This window comes from Catharus ustulatus, chromosome 7 (assembly GCF_009819885.2).
Source record: "Catharus ustulatus isolate bCatUst1 chromosome 7, bCatUst1.pri.v2, whole genome shotgun sequence".
Taxonomy (NCBI): domain Eukaryota; kingdom Metazoa; phylum Chordata; class Aves; order Passeriformes; family Turdidae; genus Catharus; species Catharus ustulatus.
The window spans coordinates 22572212-22587782 of NC_046227.1; the positions used below are offsets into that span (position 1 = coordinate 22572212).

At 39.3% G+C, this 15571-nt stretch overlaps 2 protein-coding genes across 4 annotated transcripts in view; one reads left to right on the forward strand and one right to left on the reverse strand.

The window, feature by feature from the left end:
• Positions 1–7444, forward strand: part of LY75 (lymphocyte antigen 75) — a 44313-nt gene extending 36869 nt beyond the window's left edge. Inside the window, exons 29-35 of the mRNA XM_033064761.1 lie at positions 50–244; positions 597–817; positions 1856–2030; positions 2527–2694; positions 3870–3992; positions 4445–4618; positions 5592–7444. Coding sequence (XP_032920652.1) covers positions 50–244; positions 597–817; positions 1856–2030; positions 2527–2694; positions 3870–3992; positions 4445–4618; positions 5592–5776 — 1241 coding nt within the window. The 3' untranslated portion in view covers positions 5777–7444. The remainder of the gene's footprint in view (positions 1–49; positions 245–596; positions 818–1855; positions 2031–2526; positions 2695–3869; positions 3993–4444; positions 4619–5591) is intronic.
• Positions 7445–12302: 4858 nt separating this feature from the next.
• Positions 12303–15571, reverse strand: part of LOC116998503 (unconventional myosin-X-like) — an 89531-nt gene continuing 86262 nt past the window's right edge. For all 3 annotated transcript variants that reach the window (XM_033064199.1, XM_033064200.2, XM_033064201.1), the window contains 2 exons: positions 15140–15331; positions 12303–14609 (listed from right to left, as the gene is read on the reverse strand). In XM_033064199.1, the coding sequence (XP_032920090.1) occupies positions 14496–14609; positions 15140–15331 (306 nt within the window). In that variant the 3' untranslated portion in view covers positions 12303–14495. The remainder of the gene's footprint in view (positions 14610–15139; positions 15332–15571) is intronic.

Consider the following 15571-nt stretch of genomic DNA (forward strand, 5'->3'; position numbering starts at 1 on the left):
TTGTAGATATAATGCCAGTGGTTTAATAAATGTGCAATGTTTTCCACAGATAAAATTCTCAAGTGGTATGATGAAACTCATCTGACTTACAATAACTGGAGGCTGGGAAGACCTGTCATTAAGAAGAACAGCTTTTTTGCTGGTGTAAATCTTGATGGGTTTTGGGATATTTATAATTATTCTCAAAGTTGGCATGCTAATCACTACAACATGTACAGTATTCTCGCCTGTAAAATCGAAAGGGGTGAGTAGTATTGGAGTGTTGGATGAGGGTCATAATTTAAATCATGCTGAATAAGGCTTTGGTTTTGCTCCTAGTGGAACACATAGCACAGCTGTCATGAGCATCTGGGGTTATCTGGCCAGTCTGCATCACTGCTGTAATTCTGTGTTGAGAAGTGTTTGCTGTGCTCATCCAGCAGCTGCTGAACTCAGTGTTCCAAGTAGCAAAAGTAAACTTAACTTGATAGATGTGGCTTGTACAAAGCACTTTAATGCCTGAGTTACACTGATATAGGTGGATTTTAGTGCTTTCTGTATTTTCCTAGTAACAGCAAAGCAATGCACAGAGCTTATCTTCTTATTCTTTGAAACAGGGCACCAACAGCACAAACCTCCATTGCCTGACACTATTCCACATGGAAACAGAACATACAGGATCCTTCAGAAAAAATTAACGTGGTATGAGGCATTGAGATTGTGCCAACAAAATAACAGTGATTTAGCAAGCGTACACAGTGAATCAGAACAGTTATTTCTAGAAGATCTTGTCAAACAGGATGGTTATCCTCTGTGGCTTGGGTTGTCAATTCATGATGTAAGTATATACTGTTGGGGACATCAGTAATAGATCTGTAAGTAACATTTTGGACAGGATGCAAAATATTTTCTGATTTTTTTTTCCTGTTCCTTAGTATCTCTTTTCCATGTAGTATATTTTCAACCCTGTGTAATGTGTTGATACTGAATTTTGGTGAATGTAGGCACAATAAGATATTTCTTCCTATTACCTGACAGTTTAAAATAATAGAGCATTCCTTGCAGAACAAGGAAGTGTAATTTGCAGTGCTACCCATAGAGAGTTCAGACTTTATTGCTCTCTGTCCAGTCAAATTTCATTAGCAAATTGAGACAGACAAGGCTTTGTGGAACCTGCTTAGTTGAGGTCAGGACTGGCTCTCAGTAAATTCAGTGTCCATTCTCCCAGGAAGCACAATAGCAGGAGGCAGCTGCAATCATCTTCCTCCTCCGTCTGCTGTTCCCTGGAGCCAAAAGACTGTGACCCTGACCCTGCTCCCCTCCCTAATTGCCAGACCTGGTCATAGTAGTTCATTGGCAGGAGTACTCCTCTGCAGACGTGTGTCATTTCTGTGCATACCTGTGAATGGGTCCCTCACAACTGACTCCTCACTGTCATGGGTTTCCAGGAATGTATCTGAAGTAGGAGCTAGCACTGAAAACCATCCCTGAGCTCCCCAGTTCTACTCACTGAGGCTGTCTAAACGATTTCCAGTTTGCAGGGTATCCACTGATGTTCGTAGCAGGGAAGGCTTAAATGAAACAGCAGGGTGGAACTAAGTAAAATGTTCCACATGGGATGAAACAGGCTCATTGAAGGTTTAAACTTGCGAACATGCTGTCCTTTCTCAGTTCCCACAAATAATGAAAATTTCTATGCTAAGAAAATGCAAACTATGTTGTACGTTTATTTGCTGTGAATTTAGATGAGACCACCTGCTCTTTAATTTATCACTCTACAAGTGACAAATATTGCTACGTGACTTAATTCATGATGGATGACATTTAAAGCACAGTCATATGTGATTTAAAAGTTGTGGGTTTTTTCTTCACTTAGGGAAGTAAAACTAATTTTGAATGGTCGGATGGAAGTGACTTTGACTACTATCCCTGGGAATTGGAAAACTCCAATACTACTGAGAACTGTGTTCTGTTGGATACTAAAGGATTTTGGAACCGTACAAAATGTACAAATGTTGCTGAAGGTGCCATTTGCTATAGCCCTCCAAACAGTAAGTTTTATATTTAAGGTTTTCTACTTTAGAAGTAGAAATGAAGGTTGAAATACTGCACATGGTTCCCTTTTTAAGAAGAGTTTTCTATCAGGAATGATAAAACACTTTTTAATACTTCAGGGAGATAAATCCTCATCATTCCAGTGGTGAAATCAAATCTGGTTGCTTCTTGATCACCTGGGATAAGAATATCAAATGTATGTATCTTTTCTAAATCAAAGTACTTATCAAATTTATATAACAAATGCCAAATTCCACAAAAAAAGCAATAAAAAATTGTTCCTAAGCCTTTAGGATTTGTCTTATGCTCATTTTAAATAAATTTGTACATGACACAAGAAAGAATGTAAGCTAACTGAGTAGTGGTTGTTGGTAGGAGTACTGGCCTGTGTTAATACTTATTAACAGTGTTAATACTTATTAACTCTGTTATTCCAGAGACTGTGCACAAACTGATGCAGCAGAAATAACATCAATTTCTTTGTCTTTGCAGAGAGAAAATTAGAGCCAAAGCAAGCAAGCAGAGCCTCTGGATGCCCACAGAGCCGTGGCTCCCTGCAGTGGGAACAGTACAGGGATCACTGTTATGCCTTTGACATGGCATTCTACAACTTTTCCGTGTATAACGTGGAAGAGGCTAAGAGAATCTGCCAGAAGCTGAGTAGGTTTAGGCTCTTTATCACCTTACAACTTGCAATAAGTCCACTATTTATTAGAAGAAATAAAACCTAACAGCCTAAAATCTTAATGCTGGTTATACTTCAGCTTTGCCATTTTTATGCTCCTTTAGTTTAGGAAAGGCAATAGCAGGCTTTATTTTTGAACACCTGATGAAGATTCTTAATAAAATACTGCAACATGCTACAGATCATTTGGTACACAGGTATCAACAGATAAAATACAGGCAGCCAGTTATAGAAGATTCAGAAATGTAATGCTTACAGTTTGGAGGAAAGCATTTTATCTGCATTGCAGTTAGTGCTGTTGGCAGGGCTTTCTTATTATATCCTTGCCATAGCTGCTTGCTAACCTATCAAATGGTTCAAAGAGCATGTATGTTATAGATAATAAAGCATGTAAAAAACTTAATTTTATGTCAGATTAATGATTTTCTCCCATTGCTGAGCTACTTGGGAAATTGTATGGCAGAGACAGTGTTAATCAATTTCAGGGACAGAAGTTTTAATCACCCTAAGGTAGAAGTCAATGACTGTCATAACTTTCTTTTATGAAATTATGGTGTGATGTAGGACTCACTGTTTAGGATCTTAAAAACCCAACCCTGGATGCAGTTTTCTGTTGAGTCCAGTTTGGTCTGCTAGTTGAAAGAGAAAGCATTTGGCTTATATTTATAATTTATAATTGTAGAGGATGGGTACATTCTGAGCATGCCTCTCTAGCATGCTCTTTCCTCCCTCCTATTCCTTAATTACTGTGCATAAAAAACCTGAGCCACAGCGGGAGGATTGATTTAGAAATTGACTCAGCAAAATGCTGAGCTTTTGTTTAACTGTATTTTTGAAAACCTATTAACTTGGGCAAGACTAGTAATTCTTAACAGGTATATCTCTTGATGTCTTCCATGTGTGTCATCTGCAGCTACAGTAGGTTTACTCACATTTTGTTCTGTATAACCTGTGTAACCTCTGTACATGCTGTATTTTAGGGGATGGGAGGTTCTTGTCTTTATTCTGAAGGTTAGTCTAAGCTAATTTTACAAGCCCAGATCAGCAAATCCTTTCCTGTAGTAATTGTTCCCACAGAAAAAACTCACTGTACCAGCACCGTGAAAAATCATGGAAGTTGCAATTCTGACTGGTTTCCTCTGCCCCTTAGGTCCTTCAGCAACCCTTCTGACTATAGTGGATGCTGAAGAAAATGCATTTGTGAGCACACACATAAAGGAACATGATCTCATCACCAAGAATGTATGGCTTGGCCTGGATCCGAGCTTTAAGGGTAAGAAGTAGCAAGAATGTATGAGCATGAATGTTTCATATTATAAATATAAATGCATAAATCCTCAAATACGAAAGTTCTGTAGTGTTGGTAACCTACAGGAGCTCCTACTTGAGGTTAGACTCAGTAATTTAACATTTTAAAGCGCTTTGGATTTCATTGTAGTTAAGTCTCTTCCTGTTGCACAGTTAGGGTAATCAGGAGTCCCTGAAATTAATTTTTCCCACCTCTGTTATTGCTGTCTAATGTTTGATGCAAGTGCATCAATTGCTAAAGATCTAGAGAAGAGGGGTGACTAAAAGTTGTGTGTTCATATTTAGTCCTTCTAATATATAGGATAGTCAGCCCTTTTCTATTTAGCAATGTAAAGAAATCAATAGATTGTGAATGACGTTGTGTAGCATTATAGAATATTTTGGTTGTCTAGACTAAGTAGTGGTTTTTTTCAACAGGAAAAAAACAGTCTCTCACCTGGCTGGATGGCTCATCAGTTAATTATGTCAACTGGGAGAATAAAACTGCAGAAGCCAATGAAAAATGCAGTGTTATCCTGTCCACAACTGGCATGTGGTCCAAAGTTGACTGTGCACGAAGTCGAAGCAGAGTGGTTTGTAAAGCTCCTCTAGGTAGGGAAACATTATTTTAGCAGAGACTTAATTTTGTAGAGACTGTTTTCAGGCATTTCTGGTTTATTGGATAAAGTCTGTGTTGAAATAATAGAAGTGTAATTCATGAAAGAATCCATCAAGTACCTATGCCTAAGCAAGAGTCTTCTGTTGTTTAGCCATAAAATTTAGAGACAAATTGTCTAGGAATTTATGTCTCCTGGCTCTCACTATCTACTTGATGGGTTAGGAAGAGAACTGAAATGTCCAGAAAGCGTAGAGTAGTTGCTGTTGCTTCTTCCCTCAGGGTATCTGTCATGGGTGAGGTTGTGTAGGTGGAATCAGAAAGAATTCTGCTTGTAAGAGATGCTGAGTAAGCAGGTACTGCACATTGTGTTTTCAGTCTTGGGAAGAGTTTTGGAAATGTCACCCCATAACTCCAAAAAAAGACTCAAGCCTTTACTCCCTCATCCTTGGCTTTGTACACAAAAGCAAGCAGTTAACTGAACATTAAGCAAGCAAGTTCCTGAGAAGCACTGGAATCTTTTGATTTTCTATACATTTTCACTGAAGTCAAAATGCAGGAATAGATTAAACTTTGTGCTGCTAAGGAAGATTTCAAAAAGATCTTTTCAGTCTGATGGGAATATAATTACCTTCCCTTCCAAGAGCCCAGGATCTCATTAGATTTATGACAAACATCTAAATGAGTGCAGTCTTTGGAAGTAGGTTTTTTTGAACTCCAGAGGTCCCTTCCAACCTAAATAGTAGTAAATTAACAACAGAATGATCAAAATTAAGCTAACACATTCCTACATGAATCAACATCTAACTTCCCATGTGATGAAGTCAAGACTATTAATAGGAAGCAGTTTTCCGTGGCTTGAGCTAACTGTACAGTATTAAAGTGTAGCTACCTGAGCATCAACTCTAGGACAAAATATTCCTGCCAAAACTCTTAAATAATAACTCTTCATCTTTTGTTCTGTTTCAGGTTCTAACCATACTGGTGTGGCTGTAGCATTTGCCCTGCTAATTATCTTGGTTTTCATTGCTGGACTGGTATGGTACCTGTACAAAAAGAAGCGTCTTCACTGGAGTGCCTTCTCTTCCGTACGCTATCAAAGAGGGATGAATGATGATGAAACTGATGATATGTTCACAAAAGACAGCTATTGAAAAACTTTCTTCTGATCAATTTAAGCATGAACTTCACTGTGTGAAGCCATAAGAAATGAGCTACTTGATGTTTTATTACTTCTTTTTGGAAAAGTAACAAGGTTAATGAGGGCTAAAATTTGTTTATATACAAGTGCAATTTTTATTCAATTTTATGGTAATTCTTTACATTTGGCCTCAACCTTTTAAGGTGCAAGGTGTTTAGAGTTCTGTTGTATTTTTTAATTTATAGTATTATCTCTCTTTACTGGAATTTTTGATGGAACAAATTAATGCCAGCAGCACTTCATGCAACATCACTTTCATGAATACACTTAAAATTTACTTCTCCCAATGCTCTTATTTATACTAGGATTAAATGCATAATTTTATAGTTACCAATCTATAACTTTATAGGTTAAATATGTCATCTGTCCAAGAAACAAGATAAAATATATGTCTAAGGAAAGACTGAGAATATATGGTAAACAAACTTGTGTACATAAATGCTAAAAATACTTGAGTATTTTTCATAAAACTTGATTTTTGTATGTGATGTGTCACTGTAGCCTTTCCTATGCACTCCAAAGAATGCTATAAAGGGAAAAAGGGAAGACAGAGTTGTATATATTAATTACTCAATGATTTGATGAATTACTGTTCTGAAAAAGTCTTTTGACTTTTTTTAATGCACAGTACAAAGAACAGGTGCATTTATTTTTATGAAGGAGGATATGCCAAAGACCAAATCTGTTCTGCATGTGGTGGCATGAGGTGGTAAATAGGAATACACTGGCCTGGTGTGCTGAGAAGAGTACTACTGATTTCTCTGAAGCAGCATAGCAAGGTCACAGTGTTCAACTGCCTTCTTTTCCTGCATTTTACTTATGTTGATGGCACTTTTCTTTGTTCCTGTTTGCACTATTTTGATAAGGAAGTGTTTATCATTTGTGTTGAGAAGTAGAGAACTCCTTGTAGATACCACTTTGAGCCTGTTAAAAGAGCAGCCGGAAGGGGCGTGGTAAAGGAGCCATTGTGGTAGTTGGCTTATCAAAGAAGTTAGCACTTTTGTTGTTTATTTGGTACTTTGGGCACAATTGTGAACATTTGCTTTTCCTGAGGTAACTTGTAGAAAATGTAGTTACGATGAAAACTCTCGTTCTTTAACTTACCCTGGTATGAGAAGTGTTTGAAGCATTGCAAAGTCTGGTTCCTGGTATCTTCTGGTTTAGCTTATATGCTTAAGTGCTTTGCCAAATGACTTCTAACTTAAAAAAAATGTTGGTTATTGTCATTTTCTAACTACAGTAATAAGTGGGAAAAATTATTTGCAAGTTCCCATGTTTTGAGATTTACTAGTTTTATAACTGTTTATACTCTGAGCATTTTTAGGTGTGAATCTGAAATGGAAAGTGGAAATTAGTAGTAAGATCCTAATTCAACACAAAAGGATATATACTTTTTATTTTAAAATGTATATTTTATTCTTATAAATGATGTAAATAATCTTTTCAGGCCCCATTTCTCATGTTTGTTTCATCACACCCTAGTTGTCTAATCACTGGCAATTCCTTTTTGCATAAGCAGTATGGCATTAGTGCAGGTAATTAACCCACTTCATTTGAAATACACAGGAAGATTAATTCGCAGTATTGTTATTGAAAGAATAAAGTTAAATGAAACACTGAACTGCTTACAGTGGTTTTATTTCCATGGAAGCAGTTATCAGAGTTAAGGTATGGGTCATTAATCACCGGGTAAAAAAGCACAGCACAGGGGCTGTGCCAGTAAGTGTGTGTTACCACTGTAAGAAAACTTTAGAGGTAATACATATCTTTGATGTGTTTAAAAAGAATGCCAGTAATTTTGGTTTTGCAGTGTTATACCCAGCTTTTATCAAGCTGCTTCAGGCTTACACAGGGAACATTCCTCTGTGCCTTTTTTGTTCTAATCAGGGTGTAGTTCGTTAGTACCTTGAGGCCCAAATTAAGGCAGTGTATAAAGGCTCCCTCCATAATGCCTCTTAAAATGTAGCCAAAGTTAAACTACTTCCAGCTAAGTAACACTTGCAGTTAAAGCATGAGATGTATTCTTCTTAAGTGACGTCTGAGCTCTGAATTCCAGACATCCAAAATCTCTGCTGGTCAAAGGGCAGTGTTATTTTTATCTCCCAGTGATGGCTTTGTGTGAGAAACATCCTGTTGTGCAAGATGACTAACAAGGTCATCTGTTTCATAAACATTAATCTTAAAACTGAAGATGATGCACAGGGAAATGGCAACTGAGAAAGCTTTCCCAGGTCCCAGGGCAATGGAGTTGAGAAAGCATCCTAAAATTCCTTCATCCCAGGGCTATCTGCCAGGTGTGGTAGCTTTAGGCAAAAAGTATACAACTTCAGTTCCTCTTCCTGAATTTTGCCCAGACCTTGGAGACTATAGATCTTGGAAAGGTTAATCCACATCTGCCATTACACCAGATAGTGTTTTTATTTTAAAAGTGTTTCGGCATCAGTAACTTAATTGACATAGAAATCAACAAGTCTTTGTGCATGAGCACCCTTTGGGCTTGATGCTTTTGTTGTATTTCTCAGCATTTTCCCTTAAACCAAATGCACCATCTGCTTGTTGCTTTGGACATATGTTATACATGTAAACATTTTTTAAAGGAGTAAGTAAATTTCATGGCCTGCTAGTGTTGTTTTTGGGTTTTTTTTTCAGTGTGGCTGCAAATAAATGAAGATCAAACATTGCAGTTTTTGTTGCTCCAAGTTGGAACTACTATTTGGGCCCTTCATGCATCTGCTGCTGTTGTGTGTATGGAGCACAGTGGGATATATAACACCCAAGTTTCTAAAAGTTAGTCAAGTTCATTCTGTTGTCAAGAAGTACATAAAGTTCTTATTGACCAAATTAAACAGACACTGTACAGTTTTAAAGCAAGACCAATATTAAAGAACTGAGCTTAGGAAAAACAGATTCCTCACTGGAGAGTAAAATTCAGTTGCTACTCTAATGGACCTTTCCCATTTAGTTGTGGAGTTTTATGATGAGAGTTGACAAAGTACTAGAGAGGGAATATTCTGTTAATAGCAAATTAACTTGCAAATGGTGCATAGCATAAATGCCCTTATAAAATACTGTTATCTTGGGTGTATTCTTTATGGCTAAACTACAGCAGTGGTATTTGCACACTGCAAACTTCTGTCCACTCTATTGTAATATCTGTCAGTAACTAAGATCTTTAACAGATTTTTGGGGATAGAGGAGGATACCACATGAGGTTTTTATTGTGATGACACAGTGCTACAACACAGACTCTAAGTCCTTATGGATTTCTCTTTATCAATGCAGAAGGGACTATAATTACAAACAGTACCACAGTTCTTTGTTTGTTTTAGTACTTTTCAGCATAAATAATTTTCTTCAAGGTAATTTTTTAAAAAGTGGGTTCCAGCAATGTAATTATTTCAAAATGTTGCTGAAGTATGGTGGTCTCTTACGCATTTTTTGCTAGAACAAATGAGAACGGAAATCTTTTTCTGCATGCTGTGTCTTAGGACACTCATATGGATAGTAAGAGTACTGCTCCTGCTTTCTATAAAACTTCTCTTTTCAAATGCCATGTGTAATGTTCCCTTTTAGGAGGTTGTTCAGAGCAGGTAATTGTACAAAACCATGGTGCTTACACTCTGTTAAAGCTAACAAGCCTTATATGCATATTTGAATTAAGCTTAAGAAGTAGTGGGTTGAGATGGTTTTGCAAATATGCATGATTGAATGTCATCGCCATTAGCAACTGAACTTTCATTGAAATGTCTTTTTTTTCATAAATATGATCTGGGTGTTTGAAGAGCATCATGTGTTAAGTGAGAGTGTGATTTATAAATACGTGTGGATAATGGGAAGTGACATTTGCCCAAGGCTTGTATCATGAGCTGCTTTGAGGAAAAAGACTGTGTTTTTTGAAATTCCATCTTTTGTTGTCTCCTGCAGACACCGTTCTTCTTTGTACCTCTTCTCTCTCATGCCTGCTTTGCAGCACTGACTATTAAGCCACCAGATGGAGAACGTGCCACCACAGACACAAGATCCAACCAGGCAGCCTCACATCACCACAAGCTGCCAGGAAAGGGGACCAGAAAGCACCACTTGCTCTAGAAAAGCAGCAGCCACAAGGCTGAAACATGTGGGATGAGCACTGCCAGCAGCCCCACAACACTTGCTATGGGCTGCAGGGAAATGGCTGCAACAGCCACTGGGGAGAGCTGGAATATCCTGTAGCAGCAGGACACCACAACCTTGGCAGAGTCGATCTGTCCCTCTCCTGTGCAAGCAAGAAAGCCAAGAACAGCTTTCTGGATCCTGGCCCAAGTACTAATGACACAACAATGGGGAGTTTGCAGTGGGCAACAGCCACTTCTCCCCTCTTCCAGCCCCAAGGGATTCCCTCCACACCTTCTTTAACCCCATTCTCTCTTCCCATGCAGATTCAGTGCATTTGTACCCCACATCAGGCACCTGAATTGCCTTCAACCTCACACTGCAACAGGAGAAAGGAACAAGACAGGTATGTTGCTCTTATTAATGTATGTATTCATGTAGTGACCCTGCAAAAACCATGCCCAGTGTTTAACCCAGTGCAGAGCCATGTGAGTTTGTCTTTTTAGGCTGTCACTGTGATAGTCACTCAGGATTTTTAAGTGTTTGCTTTTACAGGAAGAACATGTTTGTATTGGTAATTCTGAGCCCTCACAGCATTTTGGGGAAGGCCTGAGGGCTGTAAGGGGCCCCAGACAAGTCCCTGGGTGCAGTGTGGGCAGGAGGTAGAGCTGGGCTCTGGAACACCAGAGCTCTGTTCTGTGCCTGGCTGGGCTGCCCAAGCCACTGCTGGATAGCAAATGTCTGGCAGGAACCACCTGCATGCATTTGCTCTGGGTTGCATTCAGACCTAAACAGGGTTGTGGAGTGTGGGTGCTCCATGTGATGGGTTCCTCCCAGCTGGGTGTCACAGCTGTGCTGAGCTGGCACTGGGGTGTCACTGGAAATCCAGCTACCAGCCTCCACCTCCCTGCTGACCCTGGAATGGGACCAAGGTATGTATCAGCTGTGCATTAGGAATCTCTGGTCAAAAATGTAGCCAAAAGCCTGGCAAATTTGCATCCCACTGATTTAGGAGTTCATATTTTGCAGAGGGAACTGGAATTCATGTGTGAGATTTGCTTAAAGGCCCAAGTAGAGCATGTTACTTTGAAGCAAATGCAGAGGGTTATAATAGAACACACAGCCTACATAGCAGAGGCTGTGTGTTTTAAAACCTGGTGCAATAAATGTTTCAAGTTTACAGCCAATAATACTAGACACATGAATTTGTGAAACAACTTACCTGAGGCAATGTCTATGTGTATAAACCATTTTGTGTTTATGGTGTAGGTGCCAATTATAAATTGTCACAAAACTAGTTCATATAAAACAAACTTGAATTAGTTATTACAGAAATACTTGGGTGGGGTCCGAGAGGGACTGCATGTCACACTGACAGGGTCATCAAGCATTTAAAAAGGGAGTCAGAGAAGGCTTTTAGTTGGCCGCCACTTTGGGTTGTTATTCGTGGCTACTACTCAATAAATGCATTTGTCTGTATTGTTCCAGGCATACTGGACCTGCAGCAGTGCATGTTTATTGTCTTTATAGAGATGTATTAATGAAGCAAGTGCAGTCTGAAATTCAACAGCTACCCAGAAAGGAGACTGGCTTGCTGGCAGGAAGCAGAGGCAGTTGCAGCCTCAAATAAAGACCTGGAAAGTCTATGCAAGGGGATAAAGAGGGAGAAAAAGATTATCTGAACAATTGGAAATGATATTGCATAGATAATCTCCAGGGTCCTGAGGCTCTCAGAGCATCTGCCCAAGGTGTACAGGGGAGCATAATGATGGGGATTATGCATCACTGCTTGGACTCCAGACCTGTGTGTGGATTGAGGGAACTTTTGCCTTCTAGTCTGTCTGTGTTGCTGACAGCTCAGCTGCTCCCAGTCCCACTTTACTTCAGTGACACAAGCTCTTAGGTGAGCACCATGGCCAGGCTATACACTTGTGTGGGAAGTGCAAACTGGCAGCTTGTTTGAGCCAGAAGTAATTTTCTGTTATTATTATATCTATATATATATATATATATATATGTATATATATAATAAAAATATTCTGTTATTCTTATTTGGAAGTGCTGAAGAGAAGGTATGGAGCTGATCCTGCAGACTGGGCTTTGGGAGATGATTAATTCCTTGCTCTGCTGTCTCAGAACCAGTGGGACATCTCCCACTGAGCAAAGGTGTAACCCAGCCCCAGAGAGAAAAGCAGAAGTTGGGAAAAAAACTTCCCCCACTGTAGCAGCAAACTATTTTCTACTGACCCCAAAATTTGCTTCTGGGAGGAAGGGCTGTTGTGTCCTCATGCTGATGACGCCTGCTTTTCACTTACAAGTTCCGAGTGTTAAGCTCCGAGTGAACACCTTAAAATGGGCACACAATGCCTGTTAGTGAATACAGCCTGTGCAATCCAATAATTTATTAAATTTTCATCTTGTAAAGCCAGTTACAAATTAAAAAAGACAGAAGAAGGAATTCTGTAATAGAAATGAGCAAAATTACAACAAAGAGTAGTGGAAGTTATTTTTCAAGTGGGTTCAAGCTGCCTGCAGCAAACCCAAGAGCCAGAACACAGAGCTAGTGCAGAGTTAGGACAGGGATAATCAAGCCTAGTCTGATACGTTAGAGGTCGAGCCAGTGTATGCAAAGTGTTGCTTCTCAGGTGGCCTCTGCATTCCTGTTCTCTCTCACCTGTGACCTGGTCATCTCTTCATTCCTTGTGACAAGGGGGTGTTTGTAGGATCCATCAGTGACACTATTTAAGGCAAAACTCCAGTTGAAGGGATGATGCACAGCAGTGGCCACCCTCTTCAGCTGATTGTGTAGCAAGTGCACAGCATGTTTGCACAGGCTGCAGTGCAGTGGAAATGACAGAGGAGCAGGCATTATGTACAGTATTTCTTCTTGTACTGTCACCCTCAAAACTAGTTCTCTGCAACACAGTATTAATGATATGGCACAATTTGATGATGGCTTGGAATGGAACCTGTTGCATACTGACTCATACTTTTCTGTGCAATTTCTGTTTCATAGCTAACAGGCCTTAGCTGCTGCTACTTCAGAAACTGGGGACAGCCAATTTTATATGTGGAAGAAGGCCCACATTACATACAACTCTGCAGTTTCAGTAAGAAACAAAATTGGGTCTTTGCATTTGGGGATCCCAAGTCTTGACAAGGGTCATGGAAAATGGCTCACCACCAGGTCTCTTGTTTGCTAATACAACTAATTTATGATGGGACTAATGCCAAATATTTTTTAAAGAATTAAATAAACTTTTTGATGGCAAGAGACTGAAGATGACTGCCATCTTTCATGAGGAAAAAAAAATCTGCTTCTTCACATTGAAGGTAGCTATAAAAACCTCCAAGCAGCAATTGTTTTGACAAAAAAGCATTGTTTTCAAGTTCTGCCAAGGACTAAGGACCTAGAAGAGACCGGATGGGGATCTGGAGATTTAGTGAGCAGTGTCAACTGAGAGCAGTTCTTGTTAAAAGTTGAGATGGATGAAGGATTTGGCATTTGCTTAATGTAGGACAGAGGAAGTAAAAATCTTGCCTATAACAATTTATCTAGGCACCTATTCACTCAGTAGGAAAGAGGTGGCTTAAAACTAAGTTCAGGGACCCCAGTCATCCTAAAACCCCCCTAAAGAAAGGAGGTTCTTAATGCAAGCAAGCTGCTCACCATAAATCTCCAACCTCCATCTAATACCTGGAGTTTGTGAAGAGCAGCTCTTCTGGAAATGCTACTAAAACCATCTATCTCCCCTCCTGGGCTGTACAGGGGAACAGCAGTCATTATTTTTTATGCAAGAGGCACTGCTTGTAGTGTGCCCAGAATGGCACCTTATGGCCTATTTCAGTGGTGCTAATCCCAGAGGTTTTCTCCAAGACTTAGCAGTTTAACTGAAAGTGCCACTTTTTACAGTCGTGTACCTGTGAACTTTTATTGGAAGGTAAACAACCACCTTGGTGTTTTTATTTGTTTCTTTTTTTAATGCTCTCTCACCTAGGGTTTGACCTCTATGTTGGACCACTTGTCTTCAATTATACAAAAGCTTTTTCTTTTTAAGACCAGGTCAGATTATTAGTACATCCTGAAGAAAAAAAAAAAAAAACCAAACCCACAGTGATTTGTATTTTAGATTTGTTTGCAAAATAAATAAAACAAATATTCTTTTAGCAGACCACGCTGTGAGCACATGATCCCAGATGTTTGCATGTTCAAAATTCTTAAGGAAGCTTAAGTCTGTCTCCTCTCCTGCAGAAATGATCCTTGTAAATTTTTCTGCCAGTATTACAGGTGATAGTGAAAGCAGCAGAGAAGACATGGAGGAGGAGGACGCTTCTGACTTTGCTTCTTTAAGGAACATTGTTCATCAAACAAGCAAGGGGAAAACAAGTTTTGGGTCATTAGTATTTAACAGTTGTAACTGTTTAATGTCTTTGGGCAGAGGTGCAAATCCTATGGTACTGTAGATGTCACTTCAGGTTTTAAATACAGTAGTCAGCTGAATTCTTAAAAAACATCTTTGCTACACGTGTGCTGGCAAGTTGCAAATACACATGACTAAACTAGTGCCAGTTCATCCATATCACCTAGTCCAGATGCTTGCATGACTGTCCACACTGGTGGCTGATTTGACACTGCAGCGTTTCTTCACAATCATGTTGATGTATGCTTTCATGATCTTTATTATCTCGCCCACCTGGGGAGAGAACAGAGCAACACAGCATAAGCACTTTGAAAACCTCACTGCACTGATGCACGCAGGACATTTTGCTGAAAGAGATTCCGGTTCTCCAAAGTCATGACACAATAAATTTTGCATGTTAATACTAAATGTGAACATGACAGTAAGAAGAGAAAGGCTTGACAAGTTTGTGCTCTGCTGCAGCAACATTTTAAATATTTTTAGCTCAAAGAAAAGCAACTTCCTTTCTACAAAATTTTTTTTGAGTTTTTGAAAATCCCCATTCATCTACCAGAAAGGAATGAAAAAAACCAGGCAAACTAAAGAGCACCCAGAACTGGAAACTCTTGATGCACTGGAACACCAATCAACCTCCTTCACTTTCTAACCAGACTATTTTTTTGTTCATCCCTCTATTTTTCCCTTTAGGCTTAAGCTCCCTGTATCTTTTCCCTTGGCTGTATAGTCCATTAGTCAAGAGTTCTTCCAGGGAAACCTGTCTATTCCTTGAAGCTCAACTGAAATGGCTGCGTGCTTTCACGTACCTGTGAGGTTTCAAAAAACATTTCTCTCTCATCCACTGTAATTTTGAAGGTGTTGGGCTGTGGTGCTCCAAAGAAAACAATGTGCTCATACTGGAAAGTTTCTAACGGTTTAGGATCCCCTCGTTTGTAGACAGACACATTCTCTGTGCTGACGCCAAGCCAGAGATCATTGGGGAATCCACCCTCCTTGCACTGCAGAAAGAGAAACATGACCTTTTGCATAAATGCAGTGGAGGATCAAATAATTTTCCATTCAAAAAAAAGTCCTCTGTTTATAGCTCTTATAGGACTCAATGTCCTATAGTTCATACACAAACCAGGGTACTTGCAGAATCTATGCTGGAAGCACTTCTGCTGTGAAGATTCGGAAGTGACATAGCTGTGAATCAAATACTACTTGAGTAATAAATAATTGTAATAGGAGCAGCTCTC